Genomic DNA, 23358 nt, shown 5'->3' with positions numbered 1-23358 from the left:
GGTTCCTTAGGGGGAAATGGATGAAAGCACCAGGATGACCCCTTTATGCGCCACAAATGATTGATCAGCATTTTCAAGCCAATTTAATGGCGAGGCTTCCTCAACATCTTTCATTCGCTAACATGTTGAAAAGCCGATACTTGTATCTCCCTCCTGTAGTAGAGGAACTGCGTCTGGTTTTCTTGGGGTGGACTGAGCTGAACCCGCATGGGCCGGGCCCGCGGGTGGCCGTGCAGGAAGCCGGCTGCTATACGTCAAGGACATTTGATGTGTTTATCCAGCTCTACTTCCTTTTAGCCAGGGCCGCGGATAACTCTGATTAATGGTGGAAGAACAAACACACGCAGTGCTAATGTACACCACTCGGCCAACTGGAGGCCGTGTGCTAATATTGGGCTTTGCAGGACAGGAACGCATTAAGTGGTCCGCTGCACTGACCTCCGACCTTTTAACAGGAAGCCAAAACTAACTCAAACTCAGAAGCCGTGGTAATAATTCTTCCTTGTGAGAGGCGCATATTTTGCACATGACGTGAGCAATGCTGACCTGCTTTGCTACGGTGCCTGCGGGTGCCCGTTTTGGACCGCAATGCATCATTGGCATTGACCTGGCCACTGAAATGGCATTATATTTCTTCACATTATGAGGAAAACGGTTCGTCACTAGAATAGGACACTTTTCATGATTTTGACTTTATGCTTGTAATCGTTTCTTTTTTTCATTTTTCAAACTTTCAAAATGTTCTTCTTGTAATTGTGCCCCTTTTCTCCAAAATACATTGAATTATGACTTTTTCTACAACCAAACTAAATTTGAAACAGTTGTATGCTAGGACTACATTAAAAAGCCATAGCACATCAGTATGTGGAGTCAAACTATGAGAAAAATAAAAAAAAAACCTTAAACTGTATTATGGAAAGCAGGAAGTGAACAAATGTAACAGTTACTGATTGTAAAAGTACCAGATGGAGGGGTAGGATTTAATAAGCTTTGCTTCTTCCTACTCCTTTTGGACATGTGGAACTGGGAACTGATTATGGGATGCATTCAATTATAATCTGATGCATGTTCAAATGAAATTAAACCATTACCAAATGTTCAAAAAATTACAATTTCATTTTCTAAATAATTTTGGGTTTTTTTTCAAAATCCACTTAAATTCTTACAATATTATAAAGCTATTGTTTTAACTTTTTCTCTTAATATTCTGACTTTATTCTTGCACAATTACTTCTGAATTATCCATTTTTGCAGATTTTTTATTCTTGTTAAAGTATATTTTTAGAATGTATAAAATAACAGCCATGTGCCCCAGGTGGCCCCCGGACCGTAATTTGGACACCCCCTGCTGAATTCATTGGAAACACTCTTCTTGTCATCACATTACATGCGGGACTTCCACGATAAAGTAGGTGGCGATAGTGGCGAGGGCGGCGAGGGTGACGAGGGTGGCGGGGGCGAGGGGGGCGGCGGGGACGGCAAGGGCAACGAGGGCGGCGAGGGTGACGAGGGCGGCGGGGGCGGCGATGGCGGCCAGGGCGGCGTGAAAAGTTGTTGGAACAAACAAGCTTAAGCATTTTTGAAAAGACGTGAGTCATGCCAGCTTGGACACGATTCCCAGGAAGGCTAAAGCGTAGCGAGGTTAAATTGTGCTGCTGAGCCTTTCCAAGTGAAGCAACTACGGTGTTGATAGCCATCTCTTGTTTCTTCACACTTTGCTCTTCCTTCTCTTTCCACGTTAGCTTGCAACCCTGGAACCTTCAAGTACAAGCAAGGGGAGGGATTCTGTCTGCCTTGCCCTGCAAACAGCCGTGCCAGCTCTGGAGCCGCAAGCGTTTGCTCCTGTCGAAACGGTTACTACCGATCGGACACGGACACGCCCGACTCACCTTGCACCAGTAAGTGGAACTGCTTTTATTTGACGACATATCCGCCTGCCAACGTATCCTGTGAGAAGTGGGTCTTTGGTTTTAAAGTCACTGTCACAAGTCCTGAACCTGCCGGTCCTCGGTAAGAGTTATCACTACTCGGGACAGAAGTTTTGTTTCCCACCACAACACAGAGAAGGCAAACACTTCTGCTTGTTTTCCCAACGCCGTCCAAAACGTTATCATGCCGACCCAGCTGCCTTCAAAGAGAAGTCTATCTCTGGCTGGCGTAGCCGTAATGCTTTTATTAAAAGCAAACACGCCGCTGTAGGAGCAGATGCATTCACTGGAGACCTGGGAAGAATCTGCGTTTCCTGTCTGTTGCCGGGGTGAGATGCTTATTGGGGGCGAGGGAGGGGAGGTGCATTGTGTCCCGCAGCACAACGAGAGATAAGGTTCCGGTAATTGGATAAGAATTGCCAAGTGTCTGCCAATACATTTTCTCACTCGTTTCCCCTTTTTTCTCAGACTCATTAAGAGGAAGAGAAAACCGCCCCAGTTAACATGAAAATAACAATAAGAGCAACGTTATGCTGAGATGATTGAATAAATGATGCAAACCGAACTCCATAGTGCGTACGTGACTGCACTGTCAAAGAGCCGCCCATTATGCACAGAGATTTCATCCGTACCGCTTCCCAACCTATTTTCCTCATCCCATCACGCCTTTTGCAGCTGTTCCCTCTGCTCCGCGCAACGTCATCTCCAGCGTGAATGAAACCTCGCTCGTCCTGGAATGGAGCGAGCCCCGGGATCTGGGCGGCCGCGACGACACCTTCTACAATGTCATCTGCAAGAAGTGCCTGCCCGAACGGGGAATGTGCTCCCGCTGCGATGACAACGTGGATATCTCGCCGCGCCACCTGGGTCTTACCCTGCGGCGGGTGGCGGTCCGTAACCTGCAAGCCCACACCCAGTACAGCTTCGAGATCCAGGCCGTCAACGGCGTCTCCAACAAGAGCCCGTATACGCCTCAGTTCTCGGCGGTCAACATCACCACCAATCAGGCCGGTAGGTGAACACCCAAAAGTAGTGATCAATTCCTTGTGTGCAGGTAGGCGTGCGTTACAGATTTTATTCTTTGAACAGGGATCAAGAGCAAAGACGTTGTTCTGAATGAGCTTAGCAAACGACTTGTTTCACACACCCACTGCTTGCTTTGTTCTACCACGGCTGCAAATAGCAATAGCAACGATATCCTCCCAACCCACTGCTCCGCCAGCCTACAGCGATACCAGTAACTAGGTCAATGCCGTGCCATGTTGTGTGTACTATACATGTGTACTGTATGCCATACTATTTTGGCTTGGATTGGACTTTGGTTTTACGCTGACGTTTCTGGGTCTCCATGTAAACGAGGCTTTTGTTCTGCTCCTCACTGACCTCTTTGGTTCAGCTTTTGATGCGTTTGGTCGCTTTGTTAAATTTGCCCTATCTTGGACAACATGGAGGATTATCCGTGGCCCCACCCCCCTCATCATCCTCGCTCCGTGGCCTTGTCCTTTACCCTTGTGGCCCTGAAGAAATGTATTCTCTTTGTGGGTCTGGGACCCGGAGGCTCCACGCTGCCTCATGATAGGCGCTCATTGTTTTATATATGAGGGGTGCGGCGCCACATGCACAGGCATGCTACACCACGGACCCCAGTGTCCATTCATGGGCGGCCTGGGTCACATCACAACAGGAGGAGCATCATCTGTGATTAGATTATCCCCCGATGTAGTTCCAAGACTTTCCCCTCATGTGCATTCAACTTTAAGAACCAAAATAAATACCCGGGTGGCGATAAGCCCTCGGAGGCCACCTCCATGGTAACTTCTACATCTGCCCCCAGGAGGAGTGAGCCTAATCCCCTGGCTGGAGTAACCAGGGGATCTACTCTGTAACCATTGTCTTCTGGGAGGGACTGAGGTGTGGTGGAGGTCCTGGGTAGGGTGGGCTTGCAAGGGGAGGAAGAACAGAAGGATGTCTGGCCTCAGACACAAGCTGGATTTGGGGAAGAAAAAAATGGAAGGGGTCGGGGATCAAAGAAGGAAAAAAACCGGGGATGAAAAAAGTTTGAAGAAGAATGAGGAGCCTGGGGGTTCAGGGGACGGGAGGGGTATTGGTGGAGACAAAACCAGCACTATTTAGGACAGAATTGTAATAAAAAGTTAAGACTGTGGCCGAATAAGGTGTAGATGTGGAAAAAGACGAAGGTACACGGTGAGACCGTTACGAAACAAAGACCTGGACGTAGGAGACGTGAGTCAGAGCCAGACCAGACTTGAACTGAGAAGAGAGGAAAGAAGCCAACAGAACTTAGCTTGAAAAGGCAAAGAGAGCCAGGATGGAAACTAAGGTGGGTGGAACAGAACCGTTTGATTTGTTCTGTAAGTTCGTCTCTGACGATGTACAGTGGAAGACGGGATTATGCTTACATAACGGTCCGTTTACATGCATGGTAGGAGATTTGACCGCAAAGACCCGTTATCTGAAACCGTGAATTTGCTTTTTTTCTTCCTTGTGTAGCGCCGTCGGCAGTACCCACGGTTCACCTGATGGCGGCCACGGCGAGCACCATGAGCCTGTCCTGGCTGCCTCCAGAAAAACCCAACGGAATCATTCTGGATTATGAGATTAAGTACCATGAGAAGGTAAGCAGAAATGTAAGTCCTTTAATTCGATCCAATTTCACCAACACTCGTGGTCTGGTTCATCTGTGCGTTTGGAAACGAGGAAACAATGGCGCTGCCGATAAACACATGCTTGTAGCGAGACAAGTCCCCGTCCCCCATCTTTGTTTGGGTAATCCGGCCCCAATTATTTCCCTTTTTCACGCTTTCTCCGCCATCTTGCCATTATGCTCCCATATTACCCTCAGTCTTCTCTCCAGCCGTCCATTAGAAAGTATTTTTCAGGAGTGCACAGAACTGTGACTATGTGTACCTCGGGGAGTAAACAAAGGCATTCACTGTATATTTGCCGTTTCTTGTCTTGCCCTCGTCCCATCGGATTAACAAGGCAGCTCCAACACGTCTCACCATTTCGGTTCCGTACTTTTTCATCCCTTTTCTTCAGTTAACAAAGTGAAATTGGTCAGCCATGATAGAAACAGCCGCTACCGGATCGGGATGATGATTAATGAGCCAACCCCGGGGTCTTGTACAGCACGTGTTGTCGTGTTTTTATCATTGACTATGTCCCTCCCTATGATCCCAGGATCAGGGTGAAGCCATCGCTCATACGATGACGGCCCAACGGAGCAACGCCCGCGTCGAAGGTCTCAAGGCCGGGACGCCGTACGTGGTCCAAGTCCGGGCACGGACGGTGGCTGGTTACGGTCGTTACAGCAGCCCGGCCGACTTCAGCACCAACCTGCAAAGTATGTCTCTCTCAGACCGCTTTCGTTATTCAGGGGCTTAGCGGGGAAACCTCCCGAGATCGTTATTTGAATATGCTTTTCAACATAATAACGGCTCGCAGGCTCGTAGAGCGTGGTGATGCTACGGCTATTTTTCATGGATGAAAATCTACTCCCGAGCCATCAGTCAAGCTATCATCCTTAGATTTGCCTCTCGTGGTACTCATGATTAAAAAGACATTCTTAAACTGACTGAGCCGAGTAGACGGTGGTCAGCTGAATAAAGATGGCTGCTACTCCACTTTATCACAGCCTCTGATTTCACTCTGAAGTCACTCAAGTAAGGATTATTTGGCCATCCGATTTTTGGTGTTCCACAAATCACTGTTTTTTTTTTGTTAGTGTAGAATGTAGTTGTGGTGACCAATAAAGGAGTATGGCGGATATACACAGTATCTGAACATGCGTTGGTTGCTCTAATGTACGAAAAAAATGACATCTGAGCAAAACATACGAAGGACACTCGTTGGCCGTTTGTATGGTCATATCACCTCGTACTTCGGTACATGACAAAAAAAATACAAAAATTGTAAAAAAAATTTAATTTTAAATTTTAAACTTAAAATTTAAAGACAAAGTCTTGAACCAGTCATGATGTGCTATATATATCACTATATTGATACTTGCTATGGTACCCATTATGTCACTGTATGGTCATATCACCTTGTACTACGGTACGTGACAAAAACATTTTTAAATTTTACATTTTTTAAATTTTACGTACCAAAAATAAAATACGTACGTGCCAAAAATAAAATAAAAAAATTAAACTATATTAGGAAAGCAGGAAGTGAACAAATGTAACAGTTACTGATTGTAAAAGTACCAGATGGAGGGGTAGGATTTAATAAGCTTTGCTTCTTCCTACTCCTTTTGGACATGTGGAACTGGGAACTGATTATGGGAGGCACTCAATTGTAATCTGATGCATGTTCAAATGAAATTAAACCATTACCATAAGTTTGATATGACAAAGAACCGCAGTACAAGTTTGCTAAGCATCTCTTTTTTTTCTCTTTAATCCTTCAGCTGACCCACCCAAGTTGTGGCAAGAGCAGCTCCCCCTCATCGTGGGATCAGCTACCGCCGTCTTTGTCTTCATCATTGCCGTTGTGGTCATCGCTATCGTCTGCCTCAGGTAACCATGTCATTAGTCTTGGCGATATCTGGCAATAATTGGTGTCGAAAATAGATGCGCAGATTGGGAAATCTATCTACCTTCCAGGCCTTTGTAGCGTAACAGCAGAACTTTTCAGAGACATTAGAGGAGGGTATTTTCAGTTCAACTTGAATAAACAGAGATAGCTCCAAATGTCAACATTGTTTACATGTCCTCCAAACCACCCCAGAACCGCCTCTGTGGATTGCTGTGCGCCACCTGTGAGGCCCCCGAATGCCAGACAGCCTTGTGAAAGTGTGAATAGTAAACAGCGTTGGGTAAAAAAACGGTACTTTTTACACAGGACTCGGTATGATGGAGCAGCTGTTTGGTCTGATAGGCCCGTGCTCCAAGCTCGCCACTCACTGTGGACTTTTCTGACCACATAGACCCCAGGTGTGCCCTTGTCTGGGGGGGGGCCAGTTATTGAAAGGATGGAAACTGGTTGAACATCACTTGGAACCAGAACCATATTGTTTGTCCTCACACAACTTATTTGACAAGCAAAGCGCCACATTTGTGTTTATATTCGTGTGTGAAAGGTTGGCACCCACCGCCGACTGGCACCCACTCGCTTCCCTTCACAAGCCTCTCAGGCAGTGGCTGACAAGCGTGGGCATCGGTCACGCTACAATGAATAATAATCTCTCCGGCTTCCCCCCTCCTCCCTCCCTCCCTCCTCTATTTTCACACCGTTTCATTGTGTCTCTCGTAGGGTCTCGGCTTAAGCGCCGCTTAGGCTGCCATACAGCAACACAGAGAAAATAATAACAGACACGCAGGGCTTCGGAATATTCCGGAACTAAATTAGAATTTGAAATAAGATGCAAATCACCATTGGGTATTATTGCCCTGGTTACTGGTTAGACAACAAAGGAAGCGCATTAACATGCAATTTCTAAATCCCGGCCCCCTCGTGATGCCATTGCGTTTGTATCCACCCCCCAACCGCCCCAAATACAGACGGGAAAAATGGAAATGTACGGAAAGAATGAGACAAAGTGTCGCGACAGTGAACATGTTTACAATCTTGGAGTGTTTGCTAGCCGGCGCTGATGCAATACGGATCCACCGCGCTTCCCTTGTCGCGGTGCAGCGTACGGTTCCGCGGATGATGTCTGCTTCATGTCACTGTCACAGAATTTTCACCGTCCTGTTGCCCAGGTGATTGAATTGTTTTTGTTTTTCCAAACAGAAAGCAGAGGAACGGTTCCGAGTCAGAATATACGGAGAAACTGCAGCAGTACAGTAAGTATCTTTGCCAGCATACTCCCCGTCTACGCTGGCTTCCTGTTGATGGATGGAAACTATCCTGTTGGGTAGTTAGTCAACTGCAACTTGGCAACATAGATTCACTTTCCCGTTCTCGCCACTGAATCCCCAATAGTCACTCCGGGAATGAAGGTCTACATTGACCCCTTCACCTATGAGGATCCCAATGAAGCCGTGAGGGAATTTGCCAAAGAGATTGACGTCTCCTGCGTGAAGATCGAGGAGGTCATCGGCGCAGGTAACCCACCAAAGCTCCTGAGCTACAGGGGGAAGACTGCTAGTCACCTCCAGGCCATACCGTTAGAGGACTTCACACCAAGCGGTACTTTCACTCAATTCATCGGTATGCCCTCCCCCCTTCCCTGTACACCACCTCACTTGTCACTTTTTAGAAATTCTTCTCTAGTCATTTTCAGGTTTCTCCAGCTAAATTAAATGACTCACAGTCCTAGCACCCTGTCCTCACGTAATGTTTAGAGTAGAACCCCTTTTGTGCTGAACCCAATCCTGGGACTGGTTTCACAAAGAGCTGAGCTCCTTAGTCCAACCCGTAGCAGGTTCGGTATTTGGAATTTTTGGTGCTGCTCATTATTTGGTGGAACGCTTTCAAATACAGCAGTTCAGTCGATTGTGAAAGCCCCCCAAAATAACGTTCCACTAACATGAAATATGTCGTCGCAATCCAGATACCGGGATAACGTTACAGACTACACACAAAGATTTTTATTGTTCTTAAGCAACTCGCATGTCCCCAATTCTCTCATTATTGCAAGTTCTCCATCAAGGCTTACAACAGGGGTCTCAAACTCAATTTACCTGGGGGCCACTGGAGCTAGGCTGGGCAAGGCTGGGCCGCATCAGGTTTTCAAAAAAAAAAAAACGCATTTATTAAAAACAGAAAAATATACAAACTTTTTCAGTGCTTTGGTTCCGATTTTCTACAATAAAGCTCTGATAAAACATTCCACTGTTCTCAAATATCTTAATTTTTATTTTTCTACACAAAATAAGATGAAAAATAAATAAACAAATCAAGAATAAAGAAAATCAATCAATCAGTAATAAATAAATATAATAATAATAATAATAAAAACTCAAGAAACCACATATAGTTGGTGGGTAGACAAATTATTTTTTCAGATTAAAATGAACAGAGCCCTGTAGACATGGCAAAACACGACTATAGTCACATTTATACTCTTTTTATTTACAACATATTGCGCAACTGCAGGGTCTTGAGACACATGCTAACTCGCAAACTAGAGAGCTAGCCACCTAAACGGTAGCCTTCAAGTTATTTCCTTTAAACTTAAATAGCCAAAAACTTACCACTTCCACACGGATAGGGAGGATAACTATTAACAGTTATTTAACCTTTAACATGAACATTAATCAAACGTAATAATTTTTTCTGGGTACATGATACCATACAGCATCCATATCAAACTTGCGCGGGCCGCACATTAAACTTTCATATCAAGGCGGGGTCTCAAACTAGTGTACTGTGGGCCACATTTGGCCCGCGGGCCGCGTGTTTGAGACCCCTGGCTTACAAGAAATCGACTCGAATACGAGACTAAAATGTCTTTTTAAGCAGGTTGCAATTGTCGTCTCACTAGGGTTACCAACCTTCATTCGCATATCCCTTGAAAAACGGTATTGTCCCGTTTTTATTAACAAAACGAAGCGCCCCGTATTTAGCTGACAAGGAGACGCACTTTGTTCGTATTACCTCAACAACTCGTCATTTGGGCCAATCGATGCCAGTGTGTCTGATCACTCATCAATGAAACCTGTGACTTTTCCACACTTTGCCTGGCTGTGAGTCTACCTCCTGTTGGCGGCACTTAGCTAGCTAGCTAGACAGCCACAGTTCTGGTCTTTCTTACTGCAAATATGAGATTTTGTCTTTTTGGTCGTTTTTTTTGGAACGCTAAGTGATGCGATCTTTCCGAAATGTCATCTTTGTGAAACCATCCCACAAAACGGGAGAGTTGCTGTGCAAGGACAAGGAAAGATGTCTTGGGAATGACAAAATAACTAAATAACAACTCAACAGGCAGGTTTACGGTGTCATACGAATACGTTTGAAATCACCAACTGGCTTATGTCAATTACGATCTTACACATCAGTTAAAAAGTTGATTACTAGTCGGATACTCAGAGCTTGTCAATGGAGTACTGCCGTCTCCTGGGGGGGTGGTGTCCCTCTGATACAATTACTACAGTTTCAGGGGACTTGTGTTTCCCCAAGACTTCCCCGCGGGAAGATCCCTTTGGGAATGGGGCAGGACATTGGAGTGCATTGGGATAACATTGCCAACAACATTGTTCAATCTTCAAAAAAGTAACTTGAGTTGACACGAGATCCTTGCACATAATACCTCTTCCTTCGTCTGGTTAGTTCTCTTCTTTAGAACCCCCACCCCTGACATTTGATGTTGTGGTTGTGTAATTTTGGTAAACATGACATGTGTTTTATATGCTGTATTTTATAGTTATTATATCTCTGCTCAAAAAGCTGCAGGACTGTGCCAAGTGAGCTTTAGTTGTAGCGTTATTCTGGGCCAAAATGGAGGACGTTGTGATGGCAGAGGAGGGAGCCTCTACTGCTGCTTCTGCTACTACCAATTACTATTGCTACTACTACCGCTACTACTGCTACTACTACTACTACAGCTCGACTGCGGCTGAGGCTACTACTTGAAACCCGTCGCTTCCCAGCATCCAAAGTGACAAGTCCATGTTTTTCATGTCCCTCTTCCTCTCCCTCTCCAACCCTTCCCGACAATCCTGGCCCGACTCCGCCAACCTTCTCCACCGTCACCTTTGCATCATTCTTGTACCTGTACTCGTGCTTTGGTGTAGACTCAAAACGTAAAGCATCCACTACTCCCCGCACCCCCAAACTTCTATCCCCACCTATCTCCTCCTCCTGCGCCTACTTCTCCGACCCCTCCCAAACTTAGCTCCACATCCCCGTGTCAATGTTCCCCCTCCTGATCCTTCCCCCATCCACATGCAATTATGTATCATATTATGCTTCACTGCCGTAGTTTATTACATAATCACTCCTCCATCACCGCCATCCTTTGACTATGGCCTAGAGTCCTGGCTTTGTCGTGCAGTCCCCCCTGTCCCACACTTGCTAGCCTTCCCTTGCTCCTTGGTTCTAACCAGTTAACTGTTCCCTCTTCCCTCTCTCCCCCCCACTCTCCTCCACTGTTCCATCATGCCTCTCTCCCCTCCCCTTGTCTCTCCCCATTTTCCCATCGTTCCTCTCCGTCTTTGCCATCTGCCGCCTGGGCTCTCGCAGGAGAGTTTGGCGAAGTGTGCCGCGGTCGCCTCAAGCTGCCCGGCCGCCGTGAGATCATCGTTGCCATCAAGACCCTCAAAGTGGGATACACCGACCGGCAGAGGAGGGACTTTCTCTCCGAGGCATCCATCATGGGGCAGTTTGACCACCCCAATATTATCCGCTTGGAGGGTGTGGTCACCAAGAGTCGACCGGTGATGATTGTGACCGAGTTCATGGAGAATGGAGCGCTGGACTCCTTCTTAAGGGTGAGGATGAACTTTTATTCTTAGACATTTGCAGCAGAAACTAGGTGACAACCAAGTCTTCTCCAGAATGCTGATATTTATTTTGACAGAATGTACATGGCCACCAAGTTAAGTGTCGAAGTAACAATGTACAATTTCTACCAGAAAGTTTGGCAGAAATAATAATATACTATATAATATATAACGTATACTCTACCAAAGATGCAACTCATCAAGCTTGGAACGCCGGCCCTTCTTCTCCAATCCAACTCATCCATGCCATTCTTCATTTTCTTTTGGCAGCTCAACGATGGGCAGTTCACCGTCATCCAGCTCGTGGGCATGCTGCGTGGCATCGCAGCAGGCATGAAGTACCTTTCAGATATGAACTATGTACACAGAGACTTGGCTGCCCGGAACATCCTGGTCAACAGCAACCTGGTGTGCAAAGTGTCCGACTTTGGCCTATCCCGTTTCCTGGAAGATGACCCTACGGATCCCACCTACACCAGCTCACTGGTAAGTTAGGAAGAATATGTGTGTGTACAGTATGTACTTTAATGTTTAAAGGAACATTTTACAGAAATAAAACATGAGAATAATAAAAAAGTTATAGCCTTGACTCCAAAAGGAATCCACTACACCTTCAAGTTCCAAAGCATACGAAAAAACATGAAATTGTTATTGACATGTTAGAAGGGCTTTTGATCTTACTTTGGACAGTAGCAGCACCCCCTCGTTTCCACCTGGGGGTAACATACAGGAACCACCAGTGAATGGCGAACAACCGCAAGAAATTGATAGGCTCCAAAAAAAAAAGTCGATTTTTGACACGTTGCTCGCTTTAGCCTGGTCAATAACGAGCCAATAACGACTTACGATAATGTATCAATGATATACCGACTAAGTAGTCTCTTGGCTGGAAATTTTGAGCAGCAATGTTTTTGTGTCTCACAGCCCACAACTACGGTGCGTTCAAGAACCACCGAACAAAGTGTGAAATCTCAACACATGAGAAAAAACATTATCAGTGAAGCATAAAGACTTTAACATAAACTTGTTGGACTTTCTAACAGTGTTATATGTTTGTAGTAGTAGTATCATCACATACTATGTTACATTACATACATTATTACCAATTTATGGTGAATAAGTTGTGTTTTATGCGAAAAAACATAGCCTACTTTTGGAGACAATAACGTGATTTTGACAATTTGCAGGGCCATGAATGCTGAACCACGATTGGAAGATTGCAAGGACGTTTTACTATTAGTACATATCAGATTACCCAATGGCCCAATTACCTGATTACCCAAAATTCCTATTTTTTGCACCAAACACAAACAATTACATTCAGGGCAAATTTGTTTATAACGTTCATGAACATGACAATTGAGATATATTGATTGATACATTGATTGACTACTATATGATTGTTATCCTAACATCATACGTTCCTACATGCCATTGTTTTGTAACCATGCTACTAACCTTGTGTGTCGTACGTCATGTGTCGTCATGCTTTGTTCATCGATGTTTCCTCAAACTGCGTTTTTCTCACACTCTCTTTCCCTCTTGTATGTGTGTGTGACTGTGTTTGTGCTCCATCCCTCCAGTATTTCATGCTCACCTACTCATTCGCATATCCCCAGGGAGGGAAGATACCTATTCGATGGACCGCGCCCGAGGCCATTGCCTACAGGAAGTTCACCTCCGCAAGCGACGTGTGGAGCTACGGCATTGTCATGTGGGAAGTCATGTCGTACGGAGAGAGGCCGTACTGGGACATGAGCAATCAGGATGTAAGTTCATAAAGTGTAAAGATGTATTGTACACGGAATATCGGAATATATGAATGGCAAAAGTAGAAAACTAAACACTGTACGGGAATTCAATGAAACCGTTATTGGGGTGAGGCAGGGCAAGGTCCCGAGGGAAAGGGTACAAGATCACTTCTTCCAGCCGGACCACATGCTACCTTTCCATCTCAATAATTAGAGTGCGACTGTGCTTGGTTATCACTGTCACTTTCATAGGAGCAGATCAGTTCACATGGTCAAGGACACCATCTTTATCCTACAGTAAATGATAAACATCACAAGACCTAAAGTCCCTAAAGTATGCGGGGGGTTCTCTTCAGGAGGTCTATTTCTCTTCCATAGCTTTTGGTTTTCATGAGATAAAAGAAATTCGTAGACGTAGGCATATTCGCCGCATATTCGTTGAAAGAAGCTAGTCCGGCGTTTACGGACCAAAATGAAGTCATTCATCCATTTATGGTTGACGTAGCGGTTAGCATGTTGGCCTCAGTTGGCATTTGTACAAATCTCGGTTTGGGCATCTCTGTGTGTACTATGTACGAAGGTGACGGCCACCTCTTTCTTTTCACAGGTGATAAATGCCGTGGAGCAGGACTATCGACTGCCCCCACCCATGGACTGCCCCACGGCGCTGCACCAACTCATGTTAGACTGCTGGGTGAAGGAACGCAACCTGCGGCCCAAATTCACTCAGATAGTCGCCACGTTGGATAAACTCATCCGCAATGCTGCCAGCCTCAAGGTGGTCACCAACAGCACGCAGTCGAGCGGGTAAGTTGGAGGAAGCCGGGATGGATGGGAATATATGAACATGGCAAACATGTCCGTGTATCCATTTAGTGGCTTGGACTTGTTTCGTTGAATAGTAAGTCGTGCCCAGATATTTAGTGCTCTAAAAGCCCGAGCCAGATCTACCACATAGCGCATCTCAAATTATGAATGTCTGCCCTGTTCCCACGAATGGAACTCGGGCTAGTACGTGAATCGGAATTACTTTTAAAGGCTTTTCCAACAGAGGAGCCAAATGATGCCCCACTGACATTTAGCAGCACCATCGTTATTTGCAAGCTGTTTCTTGGAAAGTGTTTGAAGGATAGAAGGTGGCGGAGTTTGAGCGATTGGGATTGGGTAAGGGTTGACCTACCTATCTGTCCCTGCATCGGGGTCTTTTTGTCCTGAGGGAGCTCTGCAGACAATCCTGGGTTGTGCCCTGGGGGGAAACCGGGGTCTCGGTTGGCCACCGGAGTGCCGTTCTTAGAAGATTAGGCTTGCGGTTAATTAGCTCGATTAAGGCGATGCAAAAAGGAGATGGGAGCGCCTTTTAATTAGTCACTAACAAGATTTTAAACGGGCCAGCAGAGAGGTGGCCTCCTGCCGACAAATCTGCAATGGGGAGAGATGGTCGTCCTGTTTGGCATTGAAGGGTGGCTGCAGGCTAGCTAACATACTTTGGAATAAAAGTTATTTCAATGAAGCAACATGTGGTGGGGGTCGTCTGGCTTTAATGTGGGTTGGGTTTTGTTGGGTTTTTTGGAGTACGATTCCCAAACTGGGACTGGTTGGCAGTCTTCTCCAAACGGCAATGACCTGAAGTCTGGAGAAACTGCATCACTTCTTACACTAGCTTGTGTCGGCACGTCTGGAGAGACTCCAACATGTTCCTGCTGTGCTCCAATTGGTGGCTCACACATCCCTAGAAACTTTGCGGATCTTTTGGAAGCGGGCTTTAGAGATGGAGGAGCCAACAATGCCCCATTAAAGAGGGGCCGCCACGGTCTGGCTTTAACCACGGCCCCAGGCCTGAGCGCCCAAGCGTAGCTCTTATTAAAAATCACTCCATCTGCACCACTCAATGGAGCCTCTGTATCATCGTTATTAGCTTCAGCTCTTTGCCTTTTCCCTTTTTTGCCCTCTTTCTTCATTCTTCTTTTAATTGTTAATGAATCTAATGCCATCAAAAAGGATGACAGGGATCAACAGAGCAGAGAGGAGGGAAGACAGTAGTGCTCTTTCTCTCCGGTTGCTCCTTTGGTCTTTCTCTCGCCCAAAATTTCCCTCACATCCCACGCCACCCCCGCCCCTCCCACCTCTCTTCTTCATCTACTCTTTTCTCTGGGTTGTTACACTTTTATTAAACTTCCAAGGTGGCCCCTCTATCTGCAGTTGTAATCAGCAGAGGGTCTTGAGTTGGTCTCCTTGGACATATTGTGGAGAAGGATCATGTAATATTCTGTATTATACAGTAAATCCATGAACACTTTGGTGAATATGCACTCCCAGGATTACTGTCAAATAGAATCACAGACCTTGTTGGACTTGACAGGAACGAACCAAATTTTGGGTCAACATTGATTTTGATTCGTCAAAGACTGGAAGGACAGTAGATCCCAGCTTTTTGTTGGGGTTCGGTCCAAAGACCACCAGTGAATGACCAAAAACTGCACATAATTCATGCACCTAACCCTGATGGCCGCCTAACCCTAACCCTACATTAACTTGTCAATCTTATCGAAATAAGCCTGACTGATTAAATGCATGCAAAGTATCGATAAAACGTCTATGGGGCCACTGAGACAATCGATGAACAAATGGAATCGGAGTCACAGCTCCCAACTACGGTGCCTTCAAGGACCGCTGAACATCAGCGAAGCATAACGACATAAACATGTACAAATTTGGCAGTACATGTTTAGGTACACCTCACTAAGGAACGAGAATCTCATCTCAGTCATGGTGGCCTCCAGCCTGGTCAGACTAGCACTAGAGGCTAACGCCTCCTCTACATAATCCACACTTAGTAATCTTAGTAACGACGATGATTTATTGACTTTTGTTGTTTTGAGGCCGGATTGACGCCCATCAAAACTTTAGCTTTCTAGCAGAAGAAAGGAAGGATAAAGACTGACTGAGGAAGACGTATGTTATACATTTGACCTGTATTATTGCATATTTAAACATTATTACATATTATGGTGAATGAGATGTGCTTTCTTTGGAAAAAAAAACAAAAATCCGCAGATTTGAAGGACTGTGAATGAGGAATCATGCATGCGTGGGGACCACTAATCTGCATTCCTTTGGGCTTTCATGGTGATTTAATAACACATGGAATCGTTTAGTCATGTACTGTCAGACAAACACAGATAAAAAAAATATTTTCTTATCGCAATCAAGACTCAAGACTCAATCAATAAATGAATTGATTGATTATTGTTGCTACAACCTTTCGATCCCAGATCGAACACACTCAAAAAACAGTTCATTAGTAAAATGTCCACGTGTTCTCATCCAGATCGTAGCTACAGTCGAGATTGATCCGTACGGTTGGCCTCACCAGCTGCCGCGCTAGAATCCACCGACCAAACCTCCAGCCAGTCTCTCCACAGTCAACACCATGACACCGCCCTAGCTCCACCCCCCCACACACAGGCAACGCCCACATGTGGCGGAGAGGAAAGGAGAGAGGAGGAGAGGTGGTAAGGTGGTGAGGTGGCGTTCAGCGGGGAGGCGTTTTAGGGGGCGATAGGTTGGCCGACAGAGGCAATAGAGTAACCACCTTAACCCTCTCTCTCTTTTTCTCTCTGCCCCCCCCCTTTCCAACACATAGGGTATCCCAACCCTTGCTTGACCGCTGCGTGCCCGACTACACAACTTTCACCACTGTGGGGGACTGGCTGGACGCCATCAAGATGAGCCGCTACCAGGAGAATTTCATCAACGCCGGATTCGCTTCCTTTGACCTGGTTGCTCAGATGACAGCAGAGTGAGTCAGTTAGCTCGTCAGGGCCAATTAACCCTAACCCGAATAAATAAAAACAACCAAATGGTGGAAATATGGCAGATATTTCAAACGTTTACAAAAGTACGGCATCATTGACTCAATTCTGGAATTGTTGACCTTCAAAGTCACCCGCCTGCTGTTGTGTTTACCAACAGGAGATTATGTAATGGAACTCAAGAAAATGGGAGGCTAGCGATGATCAAGTAAATGAATTAGGATTGTAACAATAAATAAATCATCCTCATTAGCTCCATAATGGCCAATATAGGTGGAGGTAATTTGTTTCAATTTGGTCAGGCTGACAGGTGTGGCGTACCATGGCTCTGTGTTTGCCCTTAATGGTCAGTAATTCCTCTAATGGCGCCCATTTATTATCATTTTATCCTCTGTCGCTGTGCTGAAGGGGATGACAAAATATGAAAAACACGCACGGTGACGGTATTTGTGTGTATTTGCAGCGATGCACCCTCATTCAGACTTGCGGGGAATGAATGAGCGGCGTCAGTATCTGCCTGTTTGTGTTCAGGTTTACACTCAAACAGACAAAAGCCACAAGTCAAGCCCTGTCAGGTACCCGAGTGCGGTATTAGATTATCCGCCATTTGGGTGTGATTGAACGGAGAAGACACAGACTGTGGCGCAGCCCCGACAGCAAACTAATCGTTTCCCCTGACAGATTGGATTATTCCACCTAAGTAATGAAGATGATGCACTCTCACAGGCCTTTTGAATTAGTGGATTTACCTGCTTGGAAACATTGCTACTTTTCATTTAAGAAAAATTGTGGCATATTCTGGAAAGCGCAGCACATTTGGAACGCTGGTTAGCTTACATTTCATTACCTGGTGGGAGGGCGAGGGACTCGGACATGGACCGCTGCATTGTCCCTTTGTTTGGTTGGTTTCCAAACAGGCTTAATATTGGTTCTCTTTACGATATCCCAAACACTGATTTTATCCAGGGCGGCACGGCGGTCGAGTGGTTAGCGTGCAGACCTCACAGCTAGGAGACCAGGGTTCAATTCCACCCTCAGCCATCTCTGTGGAGTTTGCATGTTCTCCCCGTGCATGCATGGGTTTTCTCCGGGTACTCCGGTTTCCTCCCACATTCCAAAAACATGCTAGGTTAATTGCCGACTCCAAATTGTCCATAGGTATGAATGTGAGTGTGAATGGTTGTTTGTCTATATGTGCCCTGTGATTGGCTGGCGATAAGTCCAGGGTGTACCCTGCCTCTCGCCCGAAGACAGCTTGTGAGGATAAGCGGTAGAAAATGAATGAATGAATGAATGATTTTATCCAGTGCTTCCTTTACGATAACGATATCAACCCTCAAACTATTTAGTACATGCCATGTACTAAACATGTACATAAACTGTACATTGTACTTTTTGGGCAAATAAGACAAAACGGAACTATGCAACGTAAATGATGCCATATTTGTGGCTTAAATCCTTAAAAAGAATATGACCAATAGCCAAACCAAAAATTCCTGCTATGAGTTTTAATGAAGCCACAAATCCAATCCAATGAAGTAAGGCTGCTAATTTGGAAAGCTGCATAATTCTAGTATGTGGCACAAACATCCGTATAAGAACAAGGTAAAGTCTGAAACTCTGGACAAATACAACGAAGGAAACCGATTAGAACGATCAAATTAAGATGTCTTACTTCCCGTCGCATATTTACAATCCAAAGGCAGCGACCGGGAATCATTTGACACGGCATACCGAGCCAGCAAGCTTGTCGCTGTGTGGAGCACGTGATCGATGGCATGCCAATATGTACTGTACGTTGGCAGAAAAAACACATACCAGATACTGCATTCAATTACTTCATGCTGATATCCCGTCTACACGGTTTTCCTCTTGTACTTCCACGACTACACACATCAAATAATGCAGTAGCTACACTTGCCTTTTAATCATTAACTGTCACATTGCGGCCGTTTAACTCGTCCCTTCCGCCCACCTGCTGGGAAACAGAAGCATGCCGCATGGGTGGCGTTTTATGGTTGATAACCGCCGGCTCATCATTGTTCCTTGCGAAAGTGAACTTTATGATCCACCTTTTGATTCGTCTTGTTTACCTGTTTTATTTCTTTATGACCTGACCACCTGCGGCCATGTTCTTGTTTCTTCCCACCATCCAGGGACTTGCTGCGGATAGGGGTCACCCTGGCCGGCCACCAGAAGAAGATCCTAGGTAGCATTCAGGACATGAGACTACAGATGAACCAAACACTTCCTGTCCAGGTGTGACCGAACGGGCACCCAGACCGGCACAGTCGCAGGATGGCCAGATAGAGGGGGACACATGGGGGAGGACCCACGCCAGACGGAACCGTTGGAAAAACCCAAGCTGCCTGACCCATCTCGGCTCATTAGATGCTATGAAACTGGCCTGCAGTGCCTCAGACTTATGTACTTTTTCTTGAGTTTTTCCACCACTACCACTTCCTGTTTTATGTTACTCATCGTGTACTTTGTGTGTGTCGGCAAGAGGGGTCGGACCCCCCCTTTTCATCCCAATATAGCCTCAACAGCTCTGGTGTTGGCTGACGTTTGCATGACGGTGTTTTAGGGAGCCTTTGGAGTTGGATCCTGATGACAGCTCCCCCTTGCCCCCCCCCAAAAAAATGCAGTTCAGAAGGTGTTTGACTGCTCACGTGCTGTTCTCCATCTTCATATTGAAGGTGTTAATTAAAAGGACACTTGCTGAAGGCGGGTGAGGTACGACGATGGGCTGAGGCGGAACATCAGGGTGACGACTGAGGTCAAAGGACCGCCGGGACTCTTCTTTGGACTGCGGCGGCACCTGAAGGAGAGTTATTAAGATCAGGATCACTCGCTCGTCCACTGTTTTTTTTTTTTTTATCACACATTTTCATTTTTGTTCGGCCACATTTTGCTTTCTTTTTGACTTCCTTACATTTTGGGAGATTTGTGGTTTCAAAATGGCTGGTCAAACTGAGGTGAGGTACCCCGAGTGAGGACACGAGGACTGTGGAAACACCATGGACTGACCACTAGGCCTTTTTGGTGTGTTTTTGTATGTGCGTGCGCGTGTGGGCGTGTGTGTAGGTTAGTGTGCTTGGACACAAGCATACTGTACAATACAGCTTCCGCTATTTGCCACTGTGGAGAATAACGCATGAACTGAACCCACACAAGGAGCAATTATATCTGAATTATGCTATATTCTGTGGACTACTTTTTTATGGACTCACGAGAAGAACTTTGGACAATACATATGCATAGAACGTATGCAGAGAAACACCTTGTGGACAACTTTCTACTTACTAGTACCTGGATTCAGAAATAATCAAATTATTGTTTAATTTGTTGACACCCCTCCCTATGTATTTATTTGTGCCCCGAGCCCGCCCCCTCCCCTACCGCCCCACCCGGATGGGAAGGTGGACTTGAAACAATCAGATGGAACCCTGAAGAGGATTTAGCTAACGAATCGATGATTAAACTAAATAAATGCTGTATACATTGCATTTTGTATTTTTGTTGTACATTTTTGTCAAAAAGCCGAACGAAAATGAACGAAATGTTGATTGAAAGAGAAGCAAAAGCAAGCAAAAATAGACTGAAAAACATCTGTCAAACTATTTACGTGCTTACGTCTACCCAACTTATTTACGTGGACTGTTAAACATACATTTAATAGGAGCTCCCGTCAAACTCCATTATATCAACTGCCCCGTTTCCCAACCTTCTGTTTACTTCCTGTTCAAGATGATCTTCAAAAAGAATCCGGAGCTGTCAAAAGAGAAAGCGTCGGTCTTGTCTGTCGGGTCCATTAACGCTTCCAACCGTCTGACTTTGCAGGGATGAAGTGAATGCAGACATATGGCAGGCCGCCCTATCATTATTTCTCTTCATTTCCTGTCTGGGCCTGCAATCATCCTGTCTCGGCTCATCGTTCTGCATTATTAGAACCGTGCCGGATCAACGGCCCTGGCGAAGCAGCACCAAAACCTGCAGGCTCCATCTTGCTTTATGCAGCCTGCCCGGCGGATTAGAAGCTGGTGGTCGGCTTCCATGCAGTCTGTGATCTTTGGGTTGAACATGAAGATGAGAAGTTGGAGTGTTTTGATGTTGGTTGTCTCGTACCACAGGGGAACTCGTGCGAGACAACAGTGTGCTTTCTGTTTTACACCGCTTTCTGTCCCCACACTCGGGGGCTTGCAGTCCTTGCCTGTAGAATGATTCCTACAATCAGTTGACTGTACCAGTGAATAGAAACCCAGTCAACAGTACAGTTCAGTCCATGTTAGACCAGGTCTTAGGCCAATCCTTTCATAGGGTAGTGCCATGCGAACTGCAATCCCCTTGTTGACAGAAATTGGCACAAAAGCAATGGGAAACGCATAGAAACCCCAAATTTCACTAACATGCAGTTAAAAGCAGAGGTGGCAGATCGCCCCCGTTTTGCAAGTCTCAAATCTTTCATCTCAAGTCTCAAATCAGGCCTCAATTGAGAGATGTTCAAGTCCGAGGGAAAACTAGACAGGTGGAGCCAAGGCCAAAGTAAAAAGCCTGAAATGGACAAAAAAATTGATGCATTTTGACAGCTTGTATTATGTTTGGATATGCTAATGAGTGTTTAGTCTTGGCATATGGTGTTGGTTAGAACCGAATTGTGCTGTGGTGGCAACATGGTTCAATGTCTTGATGCGACTCCCAACATCATACGATTTGACAAGAATGAAGTGGCTTCTGAAGGCGTGTCAGCTCGCTAAGAATAAATGAGTCTGGTGTTGCACATCTTCCAACTATTAAATGGCTTCCACTTTGACCTCGGACCCTTGGAGTGGATCGGCCACATAGTCAGTACTTATATTCGAAACTACAAATCAGAAAAGAGAATTCAAAGTTTCGGTTCCACCTACTGACTGTCAAATAGACTTTATGCCTGAAAATGGCTTCCCTATTTGAGTTTTTGGTTCAACAGCGTACTTTTACCCTCACCTTTTTTTGTGTGTTGAATCATTTAACGCAGAGAACCAAACGTGTCACAGATCTTTCTACTTTGACTTGTTCTCTTCTGTTTGAAACACAAGTATTTTATGCCCTTGCACTCTCACTTCACATCTTCTCTTCCATCGTTCGATCTTCCATCGTTTATAGCGGTTAATTGGGTTCAAACCCAACCACATACATACATTTTTTTCCGAGAGAACAGAAATTGGCTTATGACTTTCTAAGTATAGTTTATAACCTTATTATAGCCTTGAAATAACCCCCCAACAGTCGCCATTACACTCCAATTATTCATTGTTTGCACCGGACTATTATGCTATTGGGACTGTCGCTGGATGACAAGCTAGCTAGTTAGCTAACTAGTTAGGGTTTCAAATGGAGTGGAGAAGGAATTACCACTTTCACACCGACTGGGAGGAGAACCTTTCTTGAGTCTGCATCCATGCTGTCTCTATGCAGTACAAGGTAGGGTAATAGTGGGATGGATGCCTTTGCTGCACATCATTTGCATTTCAATATGTTTGTACTATGATCAACAATAGTCGACCACAAAACTGCAATCATTCATGAATTTATTTAAAACGTGAAAATCAGGTGCAAAAATCAAACCGCGATATTGCGAGGGACGACTGTATTATGGATGGTGATGCAATTGTTGGATTCTCTTTGAAAAGTATTGAAGTGTATTGAAATGTTGCTAAATGTTGGAAGCAAACTCAACTAATGACCTTAATTGGTTTTTAAAAGGGGGACACATTATTGGAGAATATTTTTAAAATGCTCTTTTGCAATTAAATTATTGTCAGAATAATAAGCGCTATGTGGACTGTGTTAGTGTCTCTGATGTATCTTTTTTCCGTTAATAACATACATAATACATACATAATATATACATAATACAGTCCCCTTCAGAGTGTTTAGCCCAGTACTTCTCAAAGGACTTTATTGATCTTTATTGAGTAGTTCAATTGCAGAAGAAAAAGACAAACACTCAAGCACTATGAAGAAAATATGACAAAAAGAATAACGAGATATAATAAATCCAACACAAGTGGTCTGGAGAAATATGGTAAATAAAGTGGTTGTACTTGTACTTGTATGTACTTTATACAAGGACGGGCAGACAACACAGTACAACCAAGTAGATGGTCTTTACAGACGATACTTGTTGTCTTCATTCATGCCTGAACCTTGAATGATGCAACCCATACCATGCTTCATACAGATACAGAAATACATAAATAATACGTTTGTGTGGTGGTGCTGGGGGGTGGGGGTATAATCAGGAATGAAATAAATGACAACAGCTGGTTTTGTGACTTTGAGTTTGAAGATGATGACTGCGTTGGTTCTCTTGGTGAACCTTTCAACCTTACAGCACCCCCCCCCCAGCCAGATTGCCCTTGATGTCACTTCCTGTCTCCCATCTGCTCCCCTACAAGTTGAACTGTCTTAAATG

General features: G+C 45.2%; 1 protein-coding gene across 11 annotated transcripts in view; it reads left to right on the top strand.

Annotated features, from left to right (window-relative positions):
- The window catches only part of ephb3b (eph receptor B3b), a 57026-nt gene extending 36616 nt beyond the window's left edge, over window positions 1-20410 (top strand). Inside the window, exons 4-16 of one of the 11 annotated variants that reach the window (XM_058072502.2) lie at window positions 1743-1898; window positions 2604-2939; window positions 4440-4564; window positions 5130-5292; window positions 6361-6469; window positions 7686-7738; window positions 7878-8000; window positions 11079-11326; window positions 11609-11824; window positions 12958-13107; window positions 13697-13896; window positions 16733-16888; window positions 19058-20410. In XM_058072502.2, coding sequence (XP_057928485.1) covers window positions 1743-1898; window positions 2604-2939; window positions 4440-4564; window positions 5130-5292; window positions 6361-6469; window positions 7686-7738; window positions 7878-8000; window positions 11079-11326; window positions 11609-11824; window positions 12958-13107; window positions 13697-13896; window positions 16733-16888; window positions 19058-19166 — 2144 coding nt within the window. In that variant the 3' untranslated portion in view covers window positions 19167-20410. Of the gene's footprint in view, window positions 1-1742; window positions 1899-2603; window positions 2940-4439; window positions 4565-5129; window positions 5293-6360; window positions 6470-7685; window positions 7739-7865; window positions 8106-11078; window positions 11327-11608; window positions 11825-12921; window positions 13108-13696; window positions 13897-16732; window positions 16889-19057 lie in introns of all 11 variants that reach the window. The other 10 variants (XM_058072500.2, XM_058072495.2, XM_058072501.2 and 7 more) reach the window with 10 other exon arrangements.
- Window positions 20411-23358: the final 2948 nt, after the last annotated feature.

This window comes from Doryrhamphus excisus, linkage group LG4 (genome assembly GCF_037039965.1).
Source record: "Doryrhamphus excisus strain RoL-2023G ecotype Guam linkage group LG4, RoL_Dexc_Guam_v1.1, whole genome shotgun sequence".
NCBI classification, from domain to species: domain Eukaryota; kingdom Metazoa; phylum Chordata; class Actinopteri; order Syngnathiformes; family Syngnathidae; genus Doryrhamphus; species Doryrhamphus excisus.
Note: the sequence above shows the minus strand (reverse complement) of the source record. Positions and strands in the feature narration are given on the sequence as shown.